The sequence below is a fragment of the Carcharhinus amblyrhynchos genome, chromosome 31 (genome assembly GCF_965287045.1).
Source record: "Carcharhinus amblyrhynchos chromosome 31, sCarAmb.v2.hapA, whole genome shotgun sequence".
Classification (NCBI taxonomy): Eukaryota; Metazoa; Chordata; class Chondrichthyes; order Carcharhiniformes; family Carcharhinidae; genus Carcharhinus; species Carcharhinus amblyrhynchos.
The window spans coordinates 1,752,639-1,778,638 of NC_137354.1; the positions used below are offsets into that span (position 1 = coordinate 1,752,639).

The window sequence follows — 26,000 nt, forward strand, 5'->3', positions numbered from 1 at the left end:
GTGTAACTGGGAAATATAATTGTGGAATAGCATGGAATATGTGGAAAATATAGTGTGTATTGGGGATGGTGTTGTACATTGGATGGAGAGTGGGAATGGTGGTTTAGGAAGGTGTGGAGAGTGGGAATGGTGGTTTAGGAAGGTGTGGAGAGTGGGAATGGTGGTTTAGAAAGGGATGATGATTGTACAAATGAAGAAAGGTGACTGTTGTGGGAAATTATCACTTCGGAGTCAGACTGGGGGTGCAACAATACAATTTTATTTAACAAAGCTTTGTGGAGAAAAGGCACTGGCACTCCGCAGTACTGGGTAGCTACCTTCTCTCAGTAATACAATAGGAGTGGTTTAGTTTTATACCTTTCAGACAATGGATAGTCTGGACATTATCCATTTAACACATCATTATAGTTGAGTTGGATCGATAGTTTAACACATGGTTACAGCCAGACATATACAGACATTGGCATTTAACATTGCATTTTCATAGAATGGAATCATTTCCTTTATTAGTGACTATCAATGATTTAGTTTTGGTTTATACATACAGTAATTGGTTTTCCTGCATTTATGTATCCCTGTTCCCATCTATGGCTAATCTCCTTATTGTCCAAGGTGTGTCCTTATTTTAAAAGTGCCTCGAGCTCTGTACTGACTTTCTGAAGTATCTGATTCCTGCATGTTTAACTTTAAAGAACTGTCCGTCCTGCATGTCTTTAGTTTCAAGTAGCTGTCTGCGCTAAAAGTCAGTGCCTGCTTAATGTCTCTCTCCCAGGGAACGTTTTTATGTGCTAGGTAGACATCTTTGTGATTTTTCCCACTACGGTGACCACTGAGGAGCCTGGAGGGGGAGGAGTGGGGGAGGGGGCAACAACTGGCCCCCATTAACATTATATCCCAGGAGGAGGCCATTCAGCCTGTTGTGTCTGTGATAGCTCTCTGCAAGCTCAGATCATAAAGTGCCACTTTCCTCATTCTTTCCCTGTCGCTGTGAAGAGTTTTCAGTAATCTGTTTCTGGCTGACCCCTAACTAAAGCAGCAATGGCAGAAAGGTCACGGTAAACGTGGCGAGGGGGGAGGGAGATCCAGTGATTCAGGACGTGGGAATGGGTTCTGGCTGGGTCTACACTTCCTCTGTCCCTCCTCTCCCGACAAGTGAACTTTGACCTCCTGACCTCTCAGTTCCTGCGCCCAGCTTCTTGCTGTCACAGAATCTACTGCAGGCTGCGATTTCTTCCGGGTTAACTCACTGTCCAAGTCCCATTGATCTAAAAGGTGTGTGAGTGTACGAGGCGCCTGGCTGCCTCATACAGCTAAACTCCAGCTAAGGGAAAGGCCGGCCAAAGGGAAGCAGCCCCCTGCCAGGTGAGATGTTGATCATTTGGGATGGAGCTGAGGAGAAATGTCTTCATTTAATGGGCTGTGATTGTTTGGAGTTCTCTGCCCGGAGAGCAGTGGGTGCTCAGTCTTTGAGTAGATTGCAGACGGAGATCGATACATCTTCAGACATGAATGGAATTGAAGAGTGTGGGCTTGGGGTGGGATAATCTTATTGAACTCTGGAGGAGGTCTGAGGGGCTGGATGATCTACCCTGATCTTATTTCCTATCATTTTTATGCATGAATACCCAGAGAGGAAAATTTGCCCAAATAACCTTTTGTGCATTGGCTGATTGAGCACATTGCCAAGTTCATTATTAAAGTACCATCAAGTTAGCGCTCGGTGAGTGTTGTGGAAAAAGTTATTGAAGACTTTTATGTAGATCAAGAAAGTGAACAAATACCCTCAGATCAGTTATGTTGGGAAGCCAACTGAATTCTCCCATTTTCCCAACTCCCAGCACCATCATCAGTGAATGGCAAACACACAAGATTGGCACACAGCACGCCCACATCACTTTCTTTGCATTAGGCTTTAGTTACCAAAGACGAGAATCGTTTTCCCAGGATTGACAATCTTCCTAGTCTGCTCTTTCAGCAATCGATGAGTTTATGGGTGAACAGGTGGCATAAATTTAGAAGCTGGCTGTTCATTTCAAATCTCGCTTTGAACAGTTTGCTGGAACATTCGGAATCTGCCCCGTCCGGATATTTGAACCCTGCCAATCAGGCTGAGCGAACCCAGGAGTGTAAGAGAAGGCCCAGTTCTTGGTACCATTGGTGGAAACACTTTGAGACTGCTTACAGCACCAATCCAGTCAGCTCCATATGGTTCATCATGGCAGACTCTAACTGTTCCTGTTTGTGGTTTACTCAGATTGAGAGACGAGTGGAACCTATACTCATGACATTGAAACACAGAAATTCAATCATTAACAGAGACTGTTGGGCCCATCCTGTTCACGGTGGGACACGTTTGTACAGCAGACCATTTCAGCTGACTCTCAGAATCTTTAATGGCAAAAGCTTTGATGGAGTTTTTGATGGAGTGGATGGAGAAAGACTGTTCCCTCTGTCAATTGGGTCACTAACCAAAGGTGACAGATTGAAAACCATTGGATTTAGTGGGAAAATCAGGAAGAAATATTTTCACTCAGAGTCGTCAGGATCTGGACCAGTGGTTGAAGCTGATTCTGTCAGTGTGTTGAGTAGGGAGTTGGCCAGTTACCTGTTGGCGAGGAACCAACAGAGTCACAAGCAAAAAAGGAAGTGGGACTCAGGACAACTGCTCTTTCAAAGAGCCAGTACCGTCTCAATGGGCCAAATGACTTCGTGCTTCATGTTTCTAAGGCTGGAATGTTTTGGCCGTTCACTTGGGATTTTTCCCATCGCACTGCGATGGAGAACGGAGATTGGGTTGAGTGCCAAATTCTCCAACCTCACTGCAGCGGGAGCATGGCATGAATGGCTGGGAGATCGTGCCCCATAGATTCCAAAACTAAAATGATGATGGCTGTGACTATCAGTATTATTTTGGAAGGTGACATCAAAATTGGTCTTGCCCCAATTTAGAATTGTAACTCTTGGGCCAGACCTATCATTCTCCATAGCTATCTTAAAACTAATGGAATTATGGTCACTGGTCCCAAAGTGATCCCTCACTAACACTTCTGTCACCTGCCCTTCCTTGTTTCCCAAGAGGAGGTCAAGTTTTGCCCCTCTCTAGTCAGGCCATCCACATACTGAATGAGAAATTCCTCCTGAATACACTCAACAAATTTCTCTCCATCCAAACCCTCTAATACCATTGCCGTCCCAGTCAATATTGGGAAAGTTAAAATCTCTGACTATTACCACCCTATTTTTCTTGGAGCTATCTGTAATCTCCTCACATATTTGCTTCTCAATTCCCCGCAGACTATTTGGGGGCCTATAGTACAACCCTATCAAAGTGATTTCCCCCTTCTTATTTCTCAGTTCTATCGTAGCGACTCAGTGAGCGAACCCTCGGGTATATCCCCTCTCAGTACTGCCGTGATGTTTTCCCTCATCAAAAGTGCAACTCCCCCTTCCTCTCTTACCTCCTGTTCTATCTTTCAATCTGTACCCTGGAACATTGAGCTGCCAGTCCTGTCTCCCCCTTAGCCATGTTTCAGTAATTTCTATAATATCCCAGTGCCATGTACCCATCCATGCCGAGTTCATCTGCCTTGCCCATCAGGCCTCTTGCCCTGAAATAAATGCAGTTTAATCTGCCTTTCCCTTGCTCTCTGTCTTGCTTCTGCCTGATCTGTCTCTCCTGGCAGTCACCCATCTACCTGTCTGAACCTATGGTGTGACAGCCTCCCTGTATCTAGCTGAATGCAGTTCTCTTTGCAGGGTCTGTTTTATTGTAGACTCAGAGTTAATCCATGAGGGAAAGAATTCAGCATTATGAAATTAGCATCGAATCTTTTATTGATCAGAGCAAGCAAAGCACCGGGAGCTGTTCCACTTAGCAAACCTGAGGAAGTGGCAGGAAGATCGAAAATTAATTTGCATTCTTGTTTCCTTATTAACATCACGAAAGTATATTTTACAAAAATGGATCTGCCCAATTTTGAGTTGTAAAGAAGTCTATTTTGTAATTATCTTAATTAGTAGATGTAAATTTAATGCAATTTTGGTAATGTATCTAATTTGTGTATCGTGAATGTGGCTACAAGTTTCACAAATGAAGAAATTGTATCTTTAAATTATTCTGGAAACTCCAATCTGCATCTAATTTTCAACCTTTAATCTCAGTTTGATATCTGTTCTGAATTTCACTCAATGGAACTGCCTTTAAACGAATGCAGAATCCAACAGAACAACTGCTGTTGTACATGATAACAGTGTACACTGATAGAATACAGTAATAGTACACAAAGGGTGAATGTTCGCTTTTATCATTGACCAGTAAGGGTTGGCCATCCATTTGACACTGCATTCGTTACAAATCTCTCCATTATCACGATTCTGTTGTGTTTGCTATGTAGTGATTTTAAATGTGATATTTCCTTTCTGGGCCTCTTTCTAATTGAACGAGTATTGGTTAGAATCATACAGTGCGGAAGAGGTCCTTTGGCCCATTGAGTCCGCACCGATACATTAGAATCACCTGAACTCCCAGCTTGAATGGTTAGAAACATTCCAGAACTGATCAGGAAGTATTTTTAACGGCCTTTTCATTTTTACGGCAGATTTGAGTTGATTTAAACCTTCCTTATTTTGAAGCTTTTCTCATCCTGATTCCAGGTGGGGACTCACCGATGAACTCAGTGGCGATGCGGATCGTGATGGGCAGTTGGTGGTTATTCACACTGATCGTATGTTCCTCATACACGGCCAACCTCGCTGCATTCCTGACTGTGTCCAGAATGGATAACTCCATCCAGTAAGTGACTTCTTCAGCACAGGAAGCAGCAGAGAATTTGTGCTGTTTTCTTTGGAGGAACTGATCTGTTTAGCTGACATTACACTAGCAGTGCTGTTATTTTGTAGCATTTAATCCTGACAGATTCATCTGACCTATAACAGTCCTCCCCAAAGGAAGATGGTTCTTGTCTGGTGTTTAACGCACCATCACATTGTCGGATTCAATCCCGATTCATTCCGAATTCCCATTCAGCACAATCACTCTTTCTGTAATTGTCTCTTGGGCTGAAATACTTTCTTATTCAAATGCATACACTGAGGAAACCATATAAAAGATTGGTGATGAAGGTTTGGAAAGATTAAACCAGAATCCTTTCATTTATCCTTTGATAGCATCTGGGATCGATGGAAGAAATGTCTTATGTCTCTCTCTGACTGAGTTCTTGAGAGAGATTTTAAATCTGCACTTTCTTGATCAGTCTTGATCTACAATGAAAACAGAGTTTTATCTTGTGTCAAATGGAGAAATATTTCAGTATTATCATTTTAATATGATCTTAAATGAGGCAATGTGAATTCACAAGTTGTTTCTAAGTCACAGAAAGACTTTGTCTTTGTTAGAACTGTAGCCAATAGATGAGGTTTGCGATGTTTCACTCGTGTTTGGGTGGGTTATCTGTTTGGAGTGTGGGATATTCTACAGCACAGGCAGGGATAGTGGGGCTGGAGGGGAGGGTGCTGTAACAAATAACTCATCACACCCCACCCCACCACCCCCAGAAGCAAAGTTTCAAACCAGCCCTGGAGCCAGATAGAGTCAGAGGCCTGATTTTACTGCTGCCTTGCACACAAAAATAGGGCACAAAAACTTGGTAAAGTCAGGAGTGAGACAATTAGTGTGATCCGAGGCCTGAAAGTGACCGCGATCCGAATTGCGCCCGAAATGGGTGTGACATCAATTTAAATGTATTTAAGTTGACTTGAGCTGGATGCCCAAACTTACTGGCATCTTACCATCGTGGTCGCAAGCCCAGGTTCAGCGCAAAACAGGCAGGCTTGGTAAAGGTGTGTTTCGGGTGCTCCAGCTTCTGAAGAGGTAAACTCAGAGCTTCCAAAGGCTCCCTAACTCAGATTGGTGGGAGAGGGGGGAGGGCCAGATCATTCTGTGGTGGGTGGGGGGTCAGATGTATCTCTGGTGCGGGAGGAGGAAGGACAGATCATTCTCTGGTGGGGGGGAAGAGAGAGGCCAGAGGACCTCTGGTGGGGGAGGGAAGGAGGAGGAGGGAAGCCGGCCAAATGCACATGGGGGCACCTAAGAACAGGCTTCCAAGTCAGATCTGAACTGCACCCAGATTCAGCACTTAGAATCAAAATGGTAAAATTGGACCCAAAGAGTTATAAAGATATCCAGCACAGAAACAGGCCCTTTAGCTCAATTTGGCCGTGCTGACCAGATTTCCTAAATAGAACTAGTTCCATTTGCCTGCATTTGGTCCATATCTCACTAGACCTTTCCTACCCATGTATCTGTCCAAATTATTTATCTTTTTTCTGTTCTTACTTTATATTTACACATCCCACAGTGCTTTACAGGAGTGAATATCAGATAACATTTGACACCAAAGCACACAGGCAGCGGATAAAGCACGGTGAAGGAGGTAGCTTTTAAGGAGCAACTTAAAGGGAATGAGAGAGACAGAAAGAGCGAGACAGAGAGCGAGACAGACAGAGAGGAGGAGATGGAATTTCAGAGACAAATATCAGAAAAAAAGCAACAGAACTGCACATGCTGGAAAACTGAAAAAGAAAGTAGAAAACAGCAGAAATACGTCAGGTCAGGTCGCACCTGTAAGACAAAATGGTAAATAGTAGTGGGTGGGTGGGTGAGGGACTGGTCCATTGATCAAATCCCCCCCTTCCCCTCCTGCCCTTTGGTGAATGTAGTTAAAAAATCCAGCTGGCCCACCCCTGCCTAGCTGCCCAGGCCAAATAGCACATGGACAGTGCGTTAGTGGGCTTGATTGGTTTGGTAACGAATCGAATTGACACTTGATCATCTATTTAACCAGACTGGATGGGCTGGCACCCATCCCCTGTGTTATGAGGGTGAACTCGAGGCTGGGTGAGAAGGTGATGAGGGTGGCACCAGGTGCTGCTTCACTCTGGGTAAGGACACAGCCCAATCTCACCCGTGTGGCATAGCTGGGTGACAGCACACTGGCAGCTGGGGCTTGAGCGAGAGCTGTTTCCGATGAACTAATAACTGAAAGTTTCACCATGGGCACTGAACCCTCCAGGTAGGTTATATTACACCTTTAACTTTCTTTTAGCAACTGATAAATAATTTATGTATTTTGACTGTGCGTGGAACCAGTTGTGCGATATTTTATTGCAACTATCACAGGATGTGACTCAACCTGTCATTGGATAATGAATGAGTGGAATGTTGGAGAGTTAAGTGTCACTGATTTATTTGGGTTAGTATTGGCATTTTGCCTCAGAAACATCAACAAAGTGAGTGGTTGAACCCTTGGGCCCGGGTCAGCTTTGAATTGAATTGTTTTCTGGAACACTGGGTTATTATGTAGTGCATCACCTGACTGCAGATCACAGGGTGAGCTTAGGATATTGCTGGGATGTTGGGAACGAGATGGATTTGGGTGTTCTTGTACATGAATCACAGAAATTGCAGGTACTGTAAGTGATTAGGAAATGAAATGCTAGCCTTTGTTACAAAGAGAATGGTGCACAAGGCTAAGGAAGTGTGACTGCAGTTTTATAGAAACCAAAAGAGAAATCACTGGAAAATCTCAGCAGGTCTGGCAGCATCTGTAAGGAGAGAAAAGAGCTGACATTTCAAGTTCAGATGACCCTTTGTCAAACTGTTATATAGTTATTGCAGTTATACAGAGCTTTGTATGATGTACACATTTGATTTCCTTCCTAAAGAAAAATAAAATTAAAGTTTATTTATTAGTCACAAGTAAGGCTTACATTAACATTGCAATGAAGTTACTGTGAAATTCCCCTAGTCGCCACAGTCCAGTGCCTGTTCGGGTCAATGTACCCTAACTCACCCATCTTTCAAACTGTGGGAGGAAACCAGAGCACTCAGAGGAAACCTACACGGACACGGGGAGAATGTGCAGACTCCGCACAGACAGTGACCTAAGCCAGGAATCAAACCCAGGTCCCTGGCGCTGTGAGGCAGCAGTGCCAACCACTGCCACCGTGCCGCCTTTGGCAAAATGGCTAGTTTGATTTCTGCGATAAGGGAATTGTGTACGGGGACAGCTTGGGAAGAATGGGCTGCATTCTCTGGTGTTCAGCCAAATGAGAGGTAATTCCAATGAAATGTATAAAACTCTTACGAGAGTGTGAGGAAGGAGCTGCTGAGAGGATCTTCCTCCTGACTGGGGAATCTAAAACCAGGGGATGCAGCCTCAGGGGAAGGAACAACCATTTGGGACTGATATGAGGAGAGATGTCTTTGCTGGAATTCTCTATCTGGGAGAGTTTTAATGTTCACTCAGTGAGTATCTTCAGCCCTGAGATGGATGGAGTTTTGAGCACTAAGGGGATCACTGGATTGGAGGATAAAGCCAGGTGGTGGAGTGGAAGTCGAGAATAAGCCGGTGATTCCAGGGGACACAAAACTTCACCCAATTATCCATAATCCATCCTCCCTTTGGGCTAACCGTACTGTTTGGTATTTTGTCCAATTTGCTTCTATCTATTGAACTCCAAAGGCTCCCATGGCTCAGAGAATTGACTTGACTTCATTTGACCTCAAATGGTTCCTGTCTGTGGTTAGTTCCAGTAATCTACTGCTACGACTGTGCAGACCAGAGATTGAATAATACACTGCCCAACTGGCACAGTTCAGGCTTTGCACACTCTATTGTGGGTGTGATGACTTTGGGCATCGATTACATTGTCATCACGGCGGATCCCAATAATCCAATAAGCAAGCAGAGAACCCGCCCACATTATTCAGGTAACAGTGAAAGTAACTAACTTCCCAGCTGCACAACATGGTCAGGGTGAACCATTAATCAGTCTATTAGCTAAGATCAAGTAGGAGATTGGCTGTAATGCTTGTTTGATTTGATTTATTATTGTCACATGTATTAACATACAGTGAAAAGTATTGTTTTTTGCACACTATATGGACAAAACATACCATTCATTGAGAAGGAGAGAGTACAGAATGTAGTGTTACAGTCATAACTACAGTGTAGAGAAAAATCAACTTAATATGAAGTAGGTTCATTCAAAAGTGTGGTGACAGCAAGAAAGAAACTGTTCTTGAGTCGATCGATACATTACCTCAGACTTTTGTATCCTTTTCCTGACAGAAGAAGGTGGAAGAGAGGATGTCGAGGGTGCACGAGGTCCTTACTTATCCTGGCTGCTTTGCCGAGGCGGCAGGAAGTATAGACAGAGTCAGTGGATGGGAGGCAGGTTGTGATGGATTGGGCTATGTTCATGACCTTTGTAGTTTTTTGCTGTCTTAGACAGAGCAGGAGCCCATACCAAGCTGGGATAAAACTGGAAAGGATGCTTTCTATGCTGCACCTGAAAAAGTTAGTGAGAGTCATAGCAGACATGCCAAATTTCCTTAGTTGGTGATGTGGACACCTAAAAACTTGAAGCTCTCAACTATTTCCACTTCATCCCCTGTAGACAAGGCCATGTTCTCCTCTATGCTTCCTGCAGTTGATGACAATCTCCTTCATTTTGCAGACATTGAGGGAGGAATTATTGTCATTACACCAGTTCACCAGATTCTCCATCTCATTCCTGTGCTCCGTCCCATTATTGTTTGAGATCCAACCCACTCCGGTGGTGTCATCAGCAAATCCAAAAATCGAGTTGATGGAGAATTTGGCCACATGGTCATAAATGTATAAGGAGTATAGTCAGGGGCTGAGGACACAGCTTTGTGGGACACCCCGGTGTTGTTGCCTATCCTTACTGATTGGGGTCTGTGGGTCCTTGGCAGCTTGAATCTTGTGTCTCTATTGTGGGGACCATGAACTGGGCTGAATTTGAGTTGGTTTTTGGAGCAAGCAGAGAGATGGATAAAGGGCTTGTTCTGTCCACACTGCAGATTGACTATATAGAAACATAGAAGATAGGAGCAGGAGGAGGCCATTCGGCCCTTTGAGCTGTTCTGCCATTCATCACCATTATGGCTGATTGTCCAACTCAATAGCCTAATCCTGCTTTCTCCCCATAACCTTTGATCCCATTTGCCCCAAGTGCTATATCCAGCTGCCTCCTGAATGCATTCAATGTTTTGGCATCAACTACTTCCTGTGGGAGTGAATTCCACAGGCTCACCACTCTCTGGGTGAAGAAATGCCTCCTCACATCCATCCTAAATGGTCTACCCTGAATCGTCAGACTGTGACCCCTGGTTCTGGACGCACACACCTCCCCCCCCGCATCGGGACCATCCTTCCTGTATCTACCCTGTCTCGTCCTGTTAGAATTTTATAAGTCTCTATGAGATTCCCCCTCATTCGTCTGAACTCCAGTGAAAACAACCCTAACCTGGTCAATCACTCCTCATACGTCAGTCCTGCCATCCCTGGAATCAGCCTGGTAAACCTTCGCTGCACTCCCTCGAGAGCAAGAACATCCTTCCTCAGAAAAGGAGACCAAAACTGTACACAATACTCAGGAAGTGGCCTCACCAAGACCCTGTGTAATTGTAACAACACGTCCCTGCTCCTGTACTCCAAACCTCTACAATGAAGACCAACAATCCATTTGCCTTCTTTACCGCCTGCTACACCTGCATGCTTACCTTCAGTGACTGGTGCACAAGGACACCCAGGTCCCTCTGCACACTCCCCTCTCCCAATTTACAGCCATTCAGGTAGTAATCTGCCTTCTTGTTTTTGCTTCCAAAGTGAATAACCTCACATTTATCCAAATTATATTGCATCTGCCACTGATTAATCCACTCTCCCAACCTGTCCAGATCATTCTGAAGGATCTCTGCATCCTTGTCACTGTTCACCCTCCCACCCAACTTGGTATCATCTGCAAACTTTGAGATGTTACATTTTGTTCCCTCATCCAAATTTTTAACATATATTGTGAATAGCTGGGTCCCAGCACCGATCCCTGTGGCATCCCACTAGTTACTGCCTGCCAGTTTGAAAACCACCCATTAATTCTTACTCTTTGCTTCTCTGCCAATCAGTTTTCAGTCCACCTCAATACACTTCCCCCATCCCATGCACTTGAATCTTGCACGTATAGCTCTGAGAAAGGAGTAATAATATTTTCATGGTGAGCTTTGGGACAGAAAGCTGATGGGAAACGCACATTTTCCTGGGTAATCTTGTTATAAAATTGGGATTGGTTCCAGGGGTTTGCATCCTCTGAGACGAGTGCCGAGTTTTACCGGCACGTCAGCCCGAAGATCATACGATCCTGCCCGAGGCTAACGGAGAACGCCATTCTCCAAACCTCAGTGCCCCCGGAATCGGGGTGGGTGTACCGGTAAAACTCCAGTCTAGATATCCCACCTTACAGCATTCACTGGGTCAGGTGAAATGCTACATTCAGCCCATCCTTGTCACTGATTGGCAGCAATTGATATACATCAGACACGCACCAACGGCAGACACGCACCGACGGCAGGCACGCACCAACGGCAGGCACGCACCGACGGCAGGCTCACACCGACGGCAGGCTCGCACCGACGGCAGGCTCGCACCAACAGCAGGCACGCAGCGACGGCGGGCTCGCACCGACGGCGGGCTCGCACCGACGGCGGGCTCGCACCGACGGCAGGCTCGCACCGACAGCGGGCTCGCACCGACGGCAGGCTCGCACCGACGGCAGGCTCACACCGACGGCAGGCTCGCACCAACAGCAGGCACGCAGCGACGGCGGGCTCGCACCGACGGCAGGCACGCACCGACAGCGGGCTCGCACCGACGGCGGGCTCGCACCGACGGCGGGCTCGCACCGACGGCGGGCTCGCACCGACGGCGGGCTCGCACCGACGGCGGGCTCGCACCGACGGCGGGCTCGCACCGACGGCAGGCACGCACCGACGGCAGGCACGCACCGACGGCAGGCACGCACCGACGGCAGGCTCGCACCGACGGCAGGCACGCACCGACGGCAGGCTCGCACCGACGGCAGGCTCGCACCGACGGCAGGCACGCACCGACGGCAGGCTCGCACCGACGGCAGACACGCACCGACGGCAGGCTCGCACCGACGGCAGGCACGCACCGACGGCAGGCTCGCACCGACGGCAGGCTCGCACCGACGGCAGACACGCACCGACGGCAGGCTCGCACCGACGGCAGACACGCACTGACAACGGGCTCGCACCGACGGCGGGCTCGCACCGACGGCAGGCTCGCACCGACGGCAGGCACGCACCGACGGCAGGCACGCACCGACGGCAGGCTCGCACCGACGGCAGGCTCGCACCGACGGCAGACACGCACCGACGGCAGGCTCGCACCGACGGCAGACACGCACTGACAACGGGCTCGCACCGACGGCGGGCTCGCACCGACGGCAGGCTCGCACCGACGGCAGGCACGCACCGACGGCAGGCACGCACCGACGGCAGGCTCGCACCGACGGCAGGCTCGCACCGACGGCAGGCACGCACCGACGGCAGGCTCGCACCGACGGCAGACACGCACCGACGGCAGGCTCGCACCGACGGCAGGCTCGCACCGACGGCAGGCACGCACCGACGGCAGGCTCGCACCGACGGCAGGCTCGCACCGACTGCAGGCACGCACCGACGGCAGGCTCGCACCGACGGCAGACACGCACCGACGGCAGGCTCGCACCGACGGCAGGCTCGCACTGACAACGGGCTCGCACCGACGGCGGGCTCGCAGCGACGGCGGGCTCGCAGCGACGGCGGGCTCGCAGCGACGGCGGGCTCGCACCGACGGCGGGCACACACCAACGGCGGGCTCGCACCGACGGCGGGCTCGCACCGACGGCGGGCACGCACCGACGGCGGGCTCGCACCGACGGCGGGCTCACACCGACGGCGGGCTCGCACCGACGGCGGGCTCGCACCGACGGCAGGCTCGCACCGACGGCGGGCTCACACCGACGGCAGGCACGCACCGACGGCAGGCTCGCACCGACGGCAGGCTCACACCGACGGCAGGCTCGCACCGACGGCAGGCACGCACCGACGGCAGGCACGCACCGACGGCGGAAACTGTCTGGATCTGGAAACTCTCAGTAGCAACAACTTGCATTTGTTATGCCTCCCTAACCTTCCTGTGCTGCAATTGGGCAATGAGAAGAAGTGACTGTGTTACGGAGTCCAGAGTGACAGATTCTCAGCTACATTGTACCTGGACTACCCATTTCCTCAGAAAGAACTCTTCAAATGCAGACAATAAAGATATAACAAAACTTACTCCAACTTATCAATCAAAGAAAGGGTTAATAAAGAAACATCATTACTCCAAGCTTGGGGCCTCGCCCTTGGCCACTCCAAGCTTCCCACAATTCTACAGAGTGCCTTATTTCTTGTGAATCAGCTGGTCAGCTGACTATTACATCGCTCTGTAATTGGTTCCATGGTTTACTGGGTCAGCTGACCCTTACAGCTTGTTCCCATTGGTCATATTACATCCAATAGAAAGTTGTCACCGGTTACATTCTAAGACTGACCTGGGTGAGGGGGGGGGGGGCTGAGGATTGAGGGTCAGGCTGGTTCCAGATGCATTGCAGCTGTGTGTGTGTATGTGTGTGTGTGTGTGTGTGTGTGTGTGTGTATGTGTGTGTGTGTGTGTGTGTATGTGTGTGTGTGTGTGTGCGCGTGTGTGTGTGTGCGTGCGTGTCTGTGTGCGTGCGTGCGTGTGTGTGTGCGTGCGTGTTAGGGAAATGTGTTCTCAATGAAGTTAGTTCAACAGCAAAGCTATCGGTCAGTGAGCATCATTCGAAAAAAATGTATCCATCTCTCATCAAAGTGGAAGTGGATTCAGAATTCTGTCTGTGAATATTTCAGCTCAATAATCTCCTAATTCACTTGATCTCACTCTATTTGAAATGAACAATATAAAGGGTTCGCTTTAACATCACAGCTTTGCAAGAGAGCCAAATGTTTGTTTGCTTGTTTAATTAAAAGGCAAGTTTCCGCATTCTCTCTCAGCAAGTTAGCACAAGCCCATTGCCTCGTTCTCAGCCTTGTCCCAGATTGTGTAGAGTAAGGAGATGAAGTCCATTCCTTTTGTGAAAAGAAATCCACTGGGAGTTTCTTGTTTTGCAAACATTGCTTGCTGACATGAAGTCTTTATTTCTAAAACATTATCTTTCATTCCTTTTCCTTCTGTCGCACGGCTCCCCCCACCCCCCGTCTGCGATTTAACCGGCTCTGCTGCCTCAAGACTTATCATCTTCCCTTCATGCAGACTCCCTCCTCGCTCACTGGAATCTCAATCAGGATGCAGCCTCTGATTCTGCCCACTCCTCACCCTGACTGCCAGAGGGATTGAACTCTCTTTTAGACTGAAATGTACGTACAGTTCAAATCCCCAGGACAAAGAGAATTGATTTGTTAGATTACACACACGGATATCAAAGCTGAGATCCCCAGCAGCAGATTAAATAACATCATCAAAACCCACTATGCCAAGATACAATGAAGCATCAGGCTGTGAACACTTGCAGCTTTTCCCTTTTCCCAGTTTATCAACATCTCTACACTTCCTTTCTCCTTTCATTCCCTCTCATCCTTTTGCCCTCATTCCAGCCTGGGGGTTGAAACTTTCTGGGTCCGGGGTAAAGGTTTTGGATCTTGTGGGGGGGCGGGGGGGCGGGCGCGATGATTTCTGGGTCTTTGGCGGGGGGTGATGGTTTCTGGGCCTCGGGGGGGTGATGGTTTCTGGGTCTTGTGGGGGAGGGTGTTGGTTTCTGGGTCTTGAGGGAGGGGTGATGGCTTCTGGGTCTTGGAGGGGGCAATGGTTTCTGGGTCTTGGGGGGGGTTGATGGCTTCTGGGTCTTGGGGGGGGTTGATGGCTTCTGGGTCTTGGGGGGGGTTGATGGCTTCTGGGTCTTGGAGGGGGCAATGGTTTCTGGGTCTTGGGGGGGATGGGGGGGGCGATGGTTTCTGGGTCTCGAGGGGGTGGGAGGGATGATGGTTCCTGGGTCTAGAATGGAGCAATGGTCCCTGGGTCTCAGGGTGGTGGTAAAGGTTTCTGGGTTTTGTTCAGTCTTGTCCTGTGTTGTGTGTTACATGAGGTGAGGCCCATTCTGTGCTTCTCGCTGAAGCATTCTGGAACGTACTGAGATTGGCAGCATTTTTAAAACATTCTTTTACATTGTTCAATGTGCAAAGGGACTTCATTGGAGCAATTATCAATAAAACATTGACACTGGGACATACAAGGTCAACATACAAAACCAAAAACTTGGTCAAAGATTCCAACAGCATCTAAAACCAGGAGAGAGAGAGAGATCAGAGGCATCTCCTTCTGAAAGGAGTGTTGTTCTAAGATTAATGATTCTAGACTGTATTTAAGATTGGATTGGATTGGAGAATGAAGACCGGTGACCTGGAGACAGGGTGAATATGTATGATTGGAAGCAATGCTTATGTAGAGGGTAAACACCAACGGGTGGGCCCGAATGGCCTCCTTCTGTATTTCTTTGTGTGTTTTGTGTGTCAGAGGTTAAGACAGAATTTTGTAGCACATTGCTCAATATTGTACCAACTTAGAGGAAAATGATTGATTCTTAAACTAAAAGAATTGATTGGATAATGGCTGATTTTACTATCCACGCCTCCCAGATTCCATAGAACATAGAACATTACAGCACAGCACAGTACAGGCCCTTCGGCCCTCAATGTTGTGCCAAGCTATGTCCAATCCCAAGATCAAGCTATCCCCACTCCCTATCATTCTGGAGTACTCCATGTGCCTATCCAATAACCGCTTGAAAGTTCCTAAAGTGTCCGACTCCACTATCACAGCAGGCAGTCTATTCCACACCCCATCCACTCTCTGAGTGAAGAATCTACCTCGGACATCCCTCCTATATCTCCCACCATGAGCCTTATAGTTATGCCCCCTAGTAACAGCTACATCCACCCCAGGAAGTAGTCTCTGCATGTCCACTCTATCAATCCCCCTCATCATCTTATAAACCTCTATTAAGTTGCCTCTCATCCTCCTCCGCTCTAAAGAGAAAAGCCCCAGCTCCCTCAACCTTTCCTCGTAAGACCTACCCTCCAAACCAGGCAGCATCCTGGTAAATCTCCTCTGCACTCTCTCCAATGCTCCCACATCCTTCTTATAATGAGGTGACCAGAACGGCGTACAATATTCCAAATGTGGCCTCACCAAGGTCCTGTATAGTTGCAGCATAACCCCACGGCTGTTAAACTCAAACCCCCTGTTAATAAACACTAACACACGATAGGCCTTCTTCACGGCTCTATCCACTTGAGTGGCAACCTTCAGAGATCTGTAGATATGAACCCCAAGATCTCTCTGTTCCTCCACATTCCTCAGAATCCTGCCGTTGACCCTGTAATCCGCATTCAAATTTGTCCTACCAAAATGAATCACCTCACACTTATCAGGGTTATTATTACGGTTATCGGGGTTATTATTAGGGTTATCAGGGTTACTATTAAGGCTATCGGGGTTATTATTAGGGTTATTAGGGTTATTGTTAGGGCTATCGGGGTTATTATTAGGGTTATTAGGGTTATTATTAGGGTTATCAGGGTTATTATTAGGGTTATCAGGGTTATTATTAGGGTTATTGGGGTTATTATTAGGGTTATCAGGGTTATTATTAGGGCTATCAGGGTTATTATCAGGGTTATCGGGGTTATTATCAGGGTTATTGGGGTTATTATTAGGGTTATCGGGGTTATTGTTAGGGTTATCAGGGTTATTATCAGGGTTATCAGGGTTATTATTAGGGCTATCAGGGTTATTATCAGGGTTATTGGGGTTATTATTAGGGTTATCAGGGTTATTATTAGGGTTATTGGGGTTATTATTAGGGTTATTGGGGTTATTATTAGGGTTATCAGGGTTATTATTAGGGCTATCAGGGTTATTATTAGGGTTATTGGGGTTATTGTTAGGGCTATCAGGGTTATTATTAGGGTTATCAGGGTTATTATCAGGGTTATCAGGGTTATTATTAGGGTTATTGGGGTTATTGTTAGGGCTATCAGGGTTATTATTAGGGTTATCGGGGTTATTATTAGGGTTATTGGGGTTATTGTTAGGGCTATCAGGGTTATTATTAGGGTTATCGGGGTTATTATTAGGGTTATTGGGGTTATTATTAGGGTTATCAGGGTTATTATTCCAACTTAGAAAATAAACATAGAGCAAACTCTGAGTAAATAAGTGCACACTCAGTGAGTCCAACAGAACAGTCTCAGCAAAATGGTTCAAATAAAAGCAGAAAATGCTGGAAAAATTCAGCATCTGTGCAGAAAGAAGCAGAATTTAATGTTTCGAGTCTAATTGACTCTTCACCCAAACTGTCAGAGAACCTCTTCAGGCACTTCTGATTCGATTATATTTGATTTATTATTGTCCCATGTATTAGCATGCAGTGAAAAGTATTGTTTCTTGTGTGCTGTACAGACAAAGCACGCTGTTCATAGAGAAGGAAACGGGCAAGTGCAGTTTTAGAAGCATAGAACGATAGTAAAAGATAGAATTAGAAGGCATGCTCTACACAGCTTGCAAGAAGTCATCTCACTCCAGCAGCAGCTTGGACACGAAGGGAAGTGGCTGGGAAGTGATTCTGTTTCTCTCTCCACAGGCACTGCCAGATCTGCTGAGTTTTTCCAGCATTTTATATTGCTGTTTCAGATTTCCAGCATCTGCATTGTTTTGCTAATCTCTGATTTGGTAAATCAAAAAGACAGCAGAATTCATTCATCAGCTGGATGTTTAAAGTTTAAAGCTAGATGAGCTTATTGTTCCCAGTCTCATCCTGCTGATTCCATTACAGACTAAACAAGTGGGAGTGTACGATATAGTGCTGTTTCACACAGCGTATCAAAGCTCTGTGCCTATGATTGGGGTATTGATTGAAACTTTACACCTGATGGTCTGTGGTACACATCTACACCACCCAGAGGTGCAATAGTGCCCTCGTTCCCAGAATGTGAACACAATCTATAGATACTCATCAATGACTGAAGGACATGACCTAGAGGTGAAAGGTCAGCACAGTAACTCAGACTCCCCAGTGTACTGGTAGAACAAGTCAACAAACCAATTCTATTACCCAAACGCTGAAAAATACACTCCATTTATCATTTTCCGTGCACCTAATAGCTATTAGCAGTGATTAGCACTGCTGCCTCATAGTGCCAGGGACCTGGGTTCAATTCCCAGCTCAGGTCACTGCCTGTGTAGAGTTTGCACGTTCTCCCTGTGTCTGCGTGGGTTTCCTCCAGGTCCTCCAATTTCCTCCCACAGTCCAAAGATGTGCTGGTTAGGTGGATTGGCAATGCTAAATTAACCCTAGTGTCAGGAGGATTAGCAGAGTAAGTATGAGGGTTACAGGGATAGGGCCTGGGTGGGATTGTAGTTGGTGCAGACTCGATGTGTTGAATAGCCTCCTTCTGCACTGTAGGGATTCTATGATTGCTGCAAACAATTCGATTGATATGGGGTCTTCAGATTCATTTGCCAATACCATGCCACGTTGATTGTCACAATTGCAGATATTCCTGCTTCCAGCTGGGAATAGTAAATGACAGGAAATGGTACAATACCACATGCAGTAGCACAAGCAGTACTCACAGCCTGTGTATAATAGAACAAAGCTGTCACCAGGTACTTATTATGAGTGAGCCACACTGTGATCCATAATGAAAAAAGCTGGAGCAGTGACATGGGGGAGCAATTCGGGAACAGTGACCACAATTCAGTATGCTTTAAAGTATTGATGGATAGATACATGTAGTTCTCAGGTGCAGCTGATCAGTTGGGAGAGAGCTAATTACAACAATATTAGGCAGGAACTGAAGAAGGTAGAGGGCAAATCAACATCTGGCATGTGGGAGCTTTTCAAGTGTAAGTTGATAGGGATTCAGGACCAGCACATTCCTGTAAGGATGAAGGATAGTTTCGGGAACTTTGGTTAACAAGATATATTGGGAGCCTAGTCAAAAAGGAAAGCTAGGAGGCTGGGAACACACAAAGCAAGTGTCGAATACCAGGAAAGTGAAAAGAAACTTAAGCAAGGAGTAAGGAAGGCTAAAAGGTGTCATGAAAAATCATTGGCCAGCGGGATTAAGGAAAATCCCAATGCTTTTTATACATATATAAAGAGCAAGCGGGTGGCCAGGAAGAGGGTTGGCCCACTCAAGGACAGGGGAGGGCCAGGGGGTGGGAGGGGAGTGAGGGGAATGAGCCATGATCAGACCCCCCTGGGAGGCAGGCCCCTCAGGCAGACCACCCCTCCACTCCTGGGAGGCAGGCCCCCCCCTCAGCAGAGCATATCCCCAACCTACCTGGATTGCTGGTCTCCCTCCACCATCCTTCTGACCTGCAGTCGTTGATGTGGAGATGCCAGCGTTGGACTGGGGTCAACACAATAAGAAGTCTCAACACCAGGTTAAAATCCTGTTGTGGGACTTCTTACTGCGCTCGTTGGACAGCCTGCAGCACCTTCCTGGCCTTCTGCTGCCGTCTGCCAGAGGAGGGGGGTGGGCTCAGATGGATTTCTGTTTGGGAGGGGAGAGGGGTGGAGGATGGGAGGAGGATGGACTTGGGAGAATCTTCACTATATCTTTTGCAAACCCAGGCAAGCTGCGGGGTTATAGATAGTGTGACAGGAACCCAACATCTCGTTTGAGGCCATCCTCGTGTGTGGAACTTGGCTCTCAGTTTCTGCTCAGCGACTCTGCATTGTCGTGTGTCATGAAGACCACCTTGGAGAAAGCTTACCTGAAGATCAGAGGCTGAATGCCTGTGACTGCTGAAGAGAACACTCCGGCCTGGTGATTGTTGAGCGATATTCATTCATCCATTTTCATAGCGTCTGCATGGTCTCCCCAATGTACCATGCTTCAGGACATCCTTTCCTGCAGCGTATCAGGTAGACAATGTTGGCCGAGTTGTACGAGTACGTATCGTGTACCTGGTGGATAGTGTTCTCGCGTAAGCTGATGGCATCTGTGTCGATGATCCGGCACGTCCCAGAGGATTAGAGAATAGCTAATGTTGTTCCTTTATTTAATTACTTTAATTCCTTTCCTTATGTCAATGGTAGGGAAATTTTTGGAGAGGATACTTCGAGACAGGATTTACTCCCACTTGGAAATAAATGGACATATTAGCAAGAGGCAACATGGTTTTGTGAAGGGGAGGTCGTGTCTCACAAACTTGATTGAGTTTTTCGAGGAACTGATGAAGATGATGAGGATAGGGTAGTGGATGTTGTCTACATGGATTTCAGTAAGGCCTTTGACAAGGTCCCTCATGGCAGACCGGTGCAGAAGGTGAGTTGCATGGGAGCAGAGGTCAGCTGGTAAGGTGGATACAGAACTGGCTTAATCATAGAAGACGGAGGGTAGCAGTGGAAGGCTGTGTTTCTGAATGGAGGATTGTGACAAGTGGCATTCCTCAGGGATCACTGCTGGGACCTTTGCTGTTTGTAATATATATAAATGATTTGGAGGAAAATGTAACTGGTTTGTTAGTAAGTTTGCAGACAACAGAAAGGTTGGTGGATTTGCAGCTAGCAATGAGGACCATCAGAGGATACAGCAGGATATAGATCAATTGGAGACTTGGGTGGAGAGATGGCAGATGGAGTTTAATCCAGACAAATGTGAGATAATGCATTTTGGAAGGTCTAATAAAGACAGGAAATATACAGAACCCTTCGGAGTATTGATAGGCAAAGGGATCTGGGTGTACAGGTACACAGGTCACTGAAAGTGGCAATGCAGGTAGTGAGGGGAGTCAAGAAGGCATACGGCATGCTTGCCTTCATCAGCCGGGGCACTGAGTTTAAAAATTGGCAAGTCATGTTACCCCTTTATAGAACCTTCGGCCGCACTTGGAATATAGTGTTCAATCCTGGTCACCACACTACCAAAAGGATGCAAAGGCTTTGGAGAGGGTACAGAAAAGATTTACCAGGATGTTGCCTGGTTTGGAGGGCATTAGCTATGAGGAGAGGTTGGAGAAACTTGGTTTGTTCTTACTGGAGCAACAGAGGTTGAGGGGAGACCTGATAGAAGTCTACAAGATTATGAGGGGCATAGACAGAGAGGATAGTCAGAAGCTTTTTCCCAGGGTGGAAGAGTCAATTACTGGGGGGACAGGTTTAAGGTGCGAGGGGCAAGGTTTAAAGGAGATGTATGAGGCAGATTTTTTTACACAGAGAGTGATGGGTGCCTGGAACTCATTGCCAGGGAACGTAGTGGAAGCGGATACGGTAGTGACTTCTAAAGGGTGTCTTGACAAGTACTTGGATAGAGGGATATGGTCCCTGGTAAGGGTTTTAGTTCAGATGGGCAGCATGGTCGGTGCAGGCTTGGAGGGCCGAAGGGCCTGTTTCTGTGCTGTAATTTTCTTTGTTCTTTATAAGTGGGATTCCAGGAGAGATTTTCAAACTTGGAGAAGGAATTTCCTGTCATCTTCATCAGCTGTTCCTGGAACCTGGAAGAGGAGAGATTCCTGCTGACCTCAGGGATGCTGTTATTAGCACCATCTCCATGAAAGGAGACAAAGCAGACTGTGGGACCTGTCGAGGAATCTCCTTACACTCCAGCGCTGGGAAGAATCATCACCTGAATCCTCACTAGCCCCCACCTTCTCCCAGTCTCTGAGGTAATCCTTACGGAAAGCAGTCTGGCTTCCGACCAAAGCTGGAACATGATTTTCACTGCTCAACAACTTTAAGGAGCAGCATCAACCTCTCCACACGGCCTTCATCAATCTGACCAAATCTTTCTGCTCAGTTAATCAGCAATCTCTCAACTGCCCTCAGGCAACTGGAGATGGGCAATAAATACTGGCCAGCCACTGACACCCACATCCCAAGAATGATCATTTAAAAAGTGCAACAGAAGACCCAGCCAAAGACCAGCTGTCCAGAGAATTCATCGACATCCTCCAACTCCTTCACAAAGTTAAAGTTTATTTATTAGTCACAAGTAAGGCTTATGTTAACACTGCAGTGTTCTGTGGGATTCCCCTAGTCACCACAGTCCAGCACCTGTTTGGGTTAATGCACCCTAACCGGCACGTCTTTCAGACTGTGGGAGGAAACCCACACAGACATGGGGAGAATGTGCAAACTCCAAACAGACAGTGACCCAAGCCAGGAATCAAACCTGGATCCCTGGAGCTGTGAGGCAGCAGTGCTAACCACTGCTACTGTGCCACCGCACCCCACCCCCCCAAGTAAGATGTTAGTGACAGTCCTCACTGACAGAAATAAGACAGAAATCTTTGAGGTCCATATTGCAGTCAAGTGGGAATTGTCATCACCGCCCCCCCCACCTTGTTCTCCATCTTCATCGCCACCATCCTTCACCTTGTCAAGCACAAACTTCCCAGTGGGGTGGACATTGTCTATAGGATGGACAGAAAACTTATTGGGAAGGGGAAGGGATCCTTCAGGCTCGTTCTGAATGACCACTCAATCCTTCAGCCTCATTTCCCTGAGGGGGGGCCCACAATGGCAACTCTGCTGAGGACCAGTCAGTGGGATTTCAGGCTGAGCTCACTGCCTCTTTCACTGTTCGTACACCGAGGAAAGCTTGTAGTTTCCTTCATCTCACCTTATTCCCAAAGCAGACTAATGGCCAGCTTCTTCCCAAACAGCCCGAGTGAACTTCAGTTTTCCACTTGTTCTGAATCCGTAATCTTTCCCCAGTTGGTGACAGCTGTTCTTTGTTACAGACACTAAACAGTCACTCTGTTACAGTCTGACTGGAACATGGACACACAGATAAAAGACACCTTTTCTTTCTCCTTGTCCAAAGTGCACAGTCCATCCCCGCTCTTTATTGGGGGCCCAATGTGTTATACGGTGTCAGTAAAAGAGACCCATTTGTGAAATACCCAGCAATGTATTGCAATGCCCTTGTTAGTCAGTTCAGGACTGAGTTGTTGTCTATTAACTTGTCAGGTTGATTCTCTGCAATGACCCGTGTGTGTCTTGGCCACAGATATTGGGAAGAACTGGATGTATCACAATGCAGCTTTATAATTCTGGAGATACTTTACCCACAAGCTGCCATGTTTAATTATGTTCAGTAACACTCATTCAGATGATAGCGACAAAGGACTTGTCAAACTACTGAGGTGCTGACCAGTAAAGTTTACCCTTCATAATTCCTCGACACTACCACACAATGAATATCTATCAGTGAGGAACTAAAATATAATACACAGTTACTGGTTGAAGTCAAGGTGCAGAATTCTTTGACGGTTGGATGTTCATTGGTGTCAGTGAGAATGGAAATAACTTTCTGAAGGGTTGATATTGTGAACAAGTCTCCCACCTCACCCAGTATCTGCCCCCCAGCCCCACCTCATCACCCAGTATCTGCCCCCCAGCCCCACCTCATCACCCAGTATCTGCCCCCCAGCCCCACCTCATCACCCAGTATCTACCCCCACCCCCAGCTCCAACACATTGCCCGTGTATGTGCCCCCTGACTCTATCTGAATGATTCACTGGGGAAATTGCTCTTTCAAAGGGGGTGTGTTGTCTGTGTTTAAGAGGCTGTGTTGTCTGTGTTTAGGGGGGTGTGTTGTCTGTGTTTAAGGGGCTGTGTTGTCTGTGTTTGGGGGGGTGTGTTGTCTGTGTTTAAGGGGCTGTGTTGTCTGTGTTTAGGGGGGTGTGTTGTCTGTGTTTAGGGGGGTGTGTTGTCTGTGTTTAAGGGGCTGTGTTGTCTGTGTTTAAGAAGCCGATCAGCTGAAGGCAACCAATGAAATAGTGAAAAATATTTTGTGTAAGATGAGGGGGCAGCTCTCAGTGGGTGGGAAGGTTTTGCTGCTCAGGATTTGATTAAGATTCAGGGTTTGGGGGGGACAGTTAGTTAAACGTTATTCAAATCCATGGACATGGTGGAACGGAGAAACATTCAAAACACTGAAACAATTCAATTCAGCTGAGACCATCGGACATTCTTCTTCATAAAACTGGTTGGTGCTTTGTGCTGTACCACTCCCCCCCACCAACACATATACACAGATACACACACATACACATACACACACAGATACACTCTCACACAGATACACACACAGATACACTCTCACACAGATACACACACATACACACACAGATACACTCTCACACAGATACACACACAGATACACTCTCACACAGATACACACACATACACACACAGATACACTCTCACACAGATACACACATACACACACAGATACACTCTCACACAGATACACACACATACACACACAGATACACTCTCACACAGATACACACATACACACACAGATACACTCTCACACAGATACACACACATACACACACAGATACACTCTCGCACAGATACACACACATACACACACAGATACACTCTCACACAGATACACATACACACACAGATACACTCTCACACAGATACACACACATACACACAGATACACTCTCACACAGATACACACACATACACACAGATACACTCTCACACAGATACACACACATACACACACAGATACACTCTCACACAGATACACACACATACACACAGATACACTCTCACACAGATACACACACATACACACACAGATACACTCTCACACAGATACACACACATACACACACAGATACACTGTCACACAGATACACAGACACACACAGATACACACCCATACACATACACACACAGATACACACATACACACACACATACACTCTCACACAAATACACACACATACGCATACAGATACACTCTCACACAGATACACTCACACACACACACACACAGATACACACACATACACATACACACACAGATACACTCACACACACACACACACACACACAGATACACACACGTACACATACACACACAGATACACTCTCAGATACACACACATACGCACACAGATACACTCTCACACAGATACACACACAGATACACTCACACACATGCACAGATATACTCTCACACACGCACACACACACATACACAGCTTTTGTGTGTAGAGATAGGCGAATTCACTCTTCAATAAATCACACCCCCCTCTCAGTAAACTGCCACTCTATGTATCAGACTCCAGTAATTGGTAAGTCATTAATCTCTCTAACAATGGTGGGCCTGGTTATTTGTCTGTTTTCAGATTGCACTGTGTTAAGTTCTCAAACTCCTTTCTCTTACTCCCAGCTCCTTCCAAGACCTGGCTAAGCAGTCTGATTTATCGTACGGCACAGTGAGGGACTCCTCTGTCTATCAATACTTTCAGGCAAAGGGTACAAATCCTTTGGAGCAGGACAGCACGTACACTGAACTGTGGAGAACCATCAGTAAAAACAACGGAATCGACAACTGTGTTTCAGCGACTAACGAAGGCATTGCAAAGGTAAGCTTCACTCTGGATAAACACGCTCCAATCCTCACTGTCTCCAGAATCCAATTTGTAACATCACAATTCGAGATCAAAAAGATCCTTTACTCTCCTTTTCCAACAATCCCTAAAGCGAGCTTAATGAGCCTGAAGGATGAACTTACACAGAGGGAAACTGATGTGTTCCTTATTGAGCAGGGAAGTTGAGTGGAAGTTTGATTCGATGCAGTTACTAAGTGTCAGAAGAGTCGATGAGGAGACATTGGGTGGAATTCTCCTCGCTGGTCTAAAAAGCGGAAATTTCCGCCTGACCGTCACAACCTGTCGGCTAAAACTCCAGTGGCAGGTGGAATGGGAGAATTCACACAGCGAGTTGTTGTGATCAGGAATGTGCTGTTTGAAAGGGCGGTGGAAGCAGATTCAGTCAGAACTTTGGAAAGAAAATGGAAGAATTAGTTGAGGGGGAAACTATTTACAGGGTCATGGGACTAAAGGACTCTAGCACAGGGCCAGTAAGTGGCTGAATGGTCTCTCTCTGCGTTGTATTGCTTTAGGAAGGAGAAGAAATGTTCATTCTTTTCTCTGAATATTGATAATTGAGTGTGATCGCTTTCACTCTGTCACACATTTCAAAGACAAAGATCTTACTGGAAGAATTA

The 26,000-nt window shown here is 46.9% G+C and overlaps 1 protein-coding gene across 1 annotated transcript in view; it reads left to right on the forward strand.

Annotated features, from left to right (window-relative positions):
- Positions 1-25,472, forward strand: part of LOC145360388 (glutamate receptor ionotropic, delta-1-like) — an 800,432-nt gene extending 774,960 nt beyond the window's left edge. Inside the window, exons 12-14 of the mRNA XM_080215582.1 lie at positions 4,654-4,792; positions 25,161-25,356; positions 25,404-25,472. Coding sequence (XP_080071708.1) covers positions 4,654-4,792; positions 25,161-25,356; positions 25,404-25,472 — 404 coding nt within the window. The remainder of the gene's footprint in view (positions 1-4,653; positions 4,793-25,160; positions 25,357-25,403) is intronic.
- The last annotated feature ends 528 nt before the right edge of the window (positions 25,473-26,000 follow it).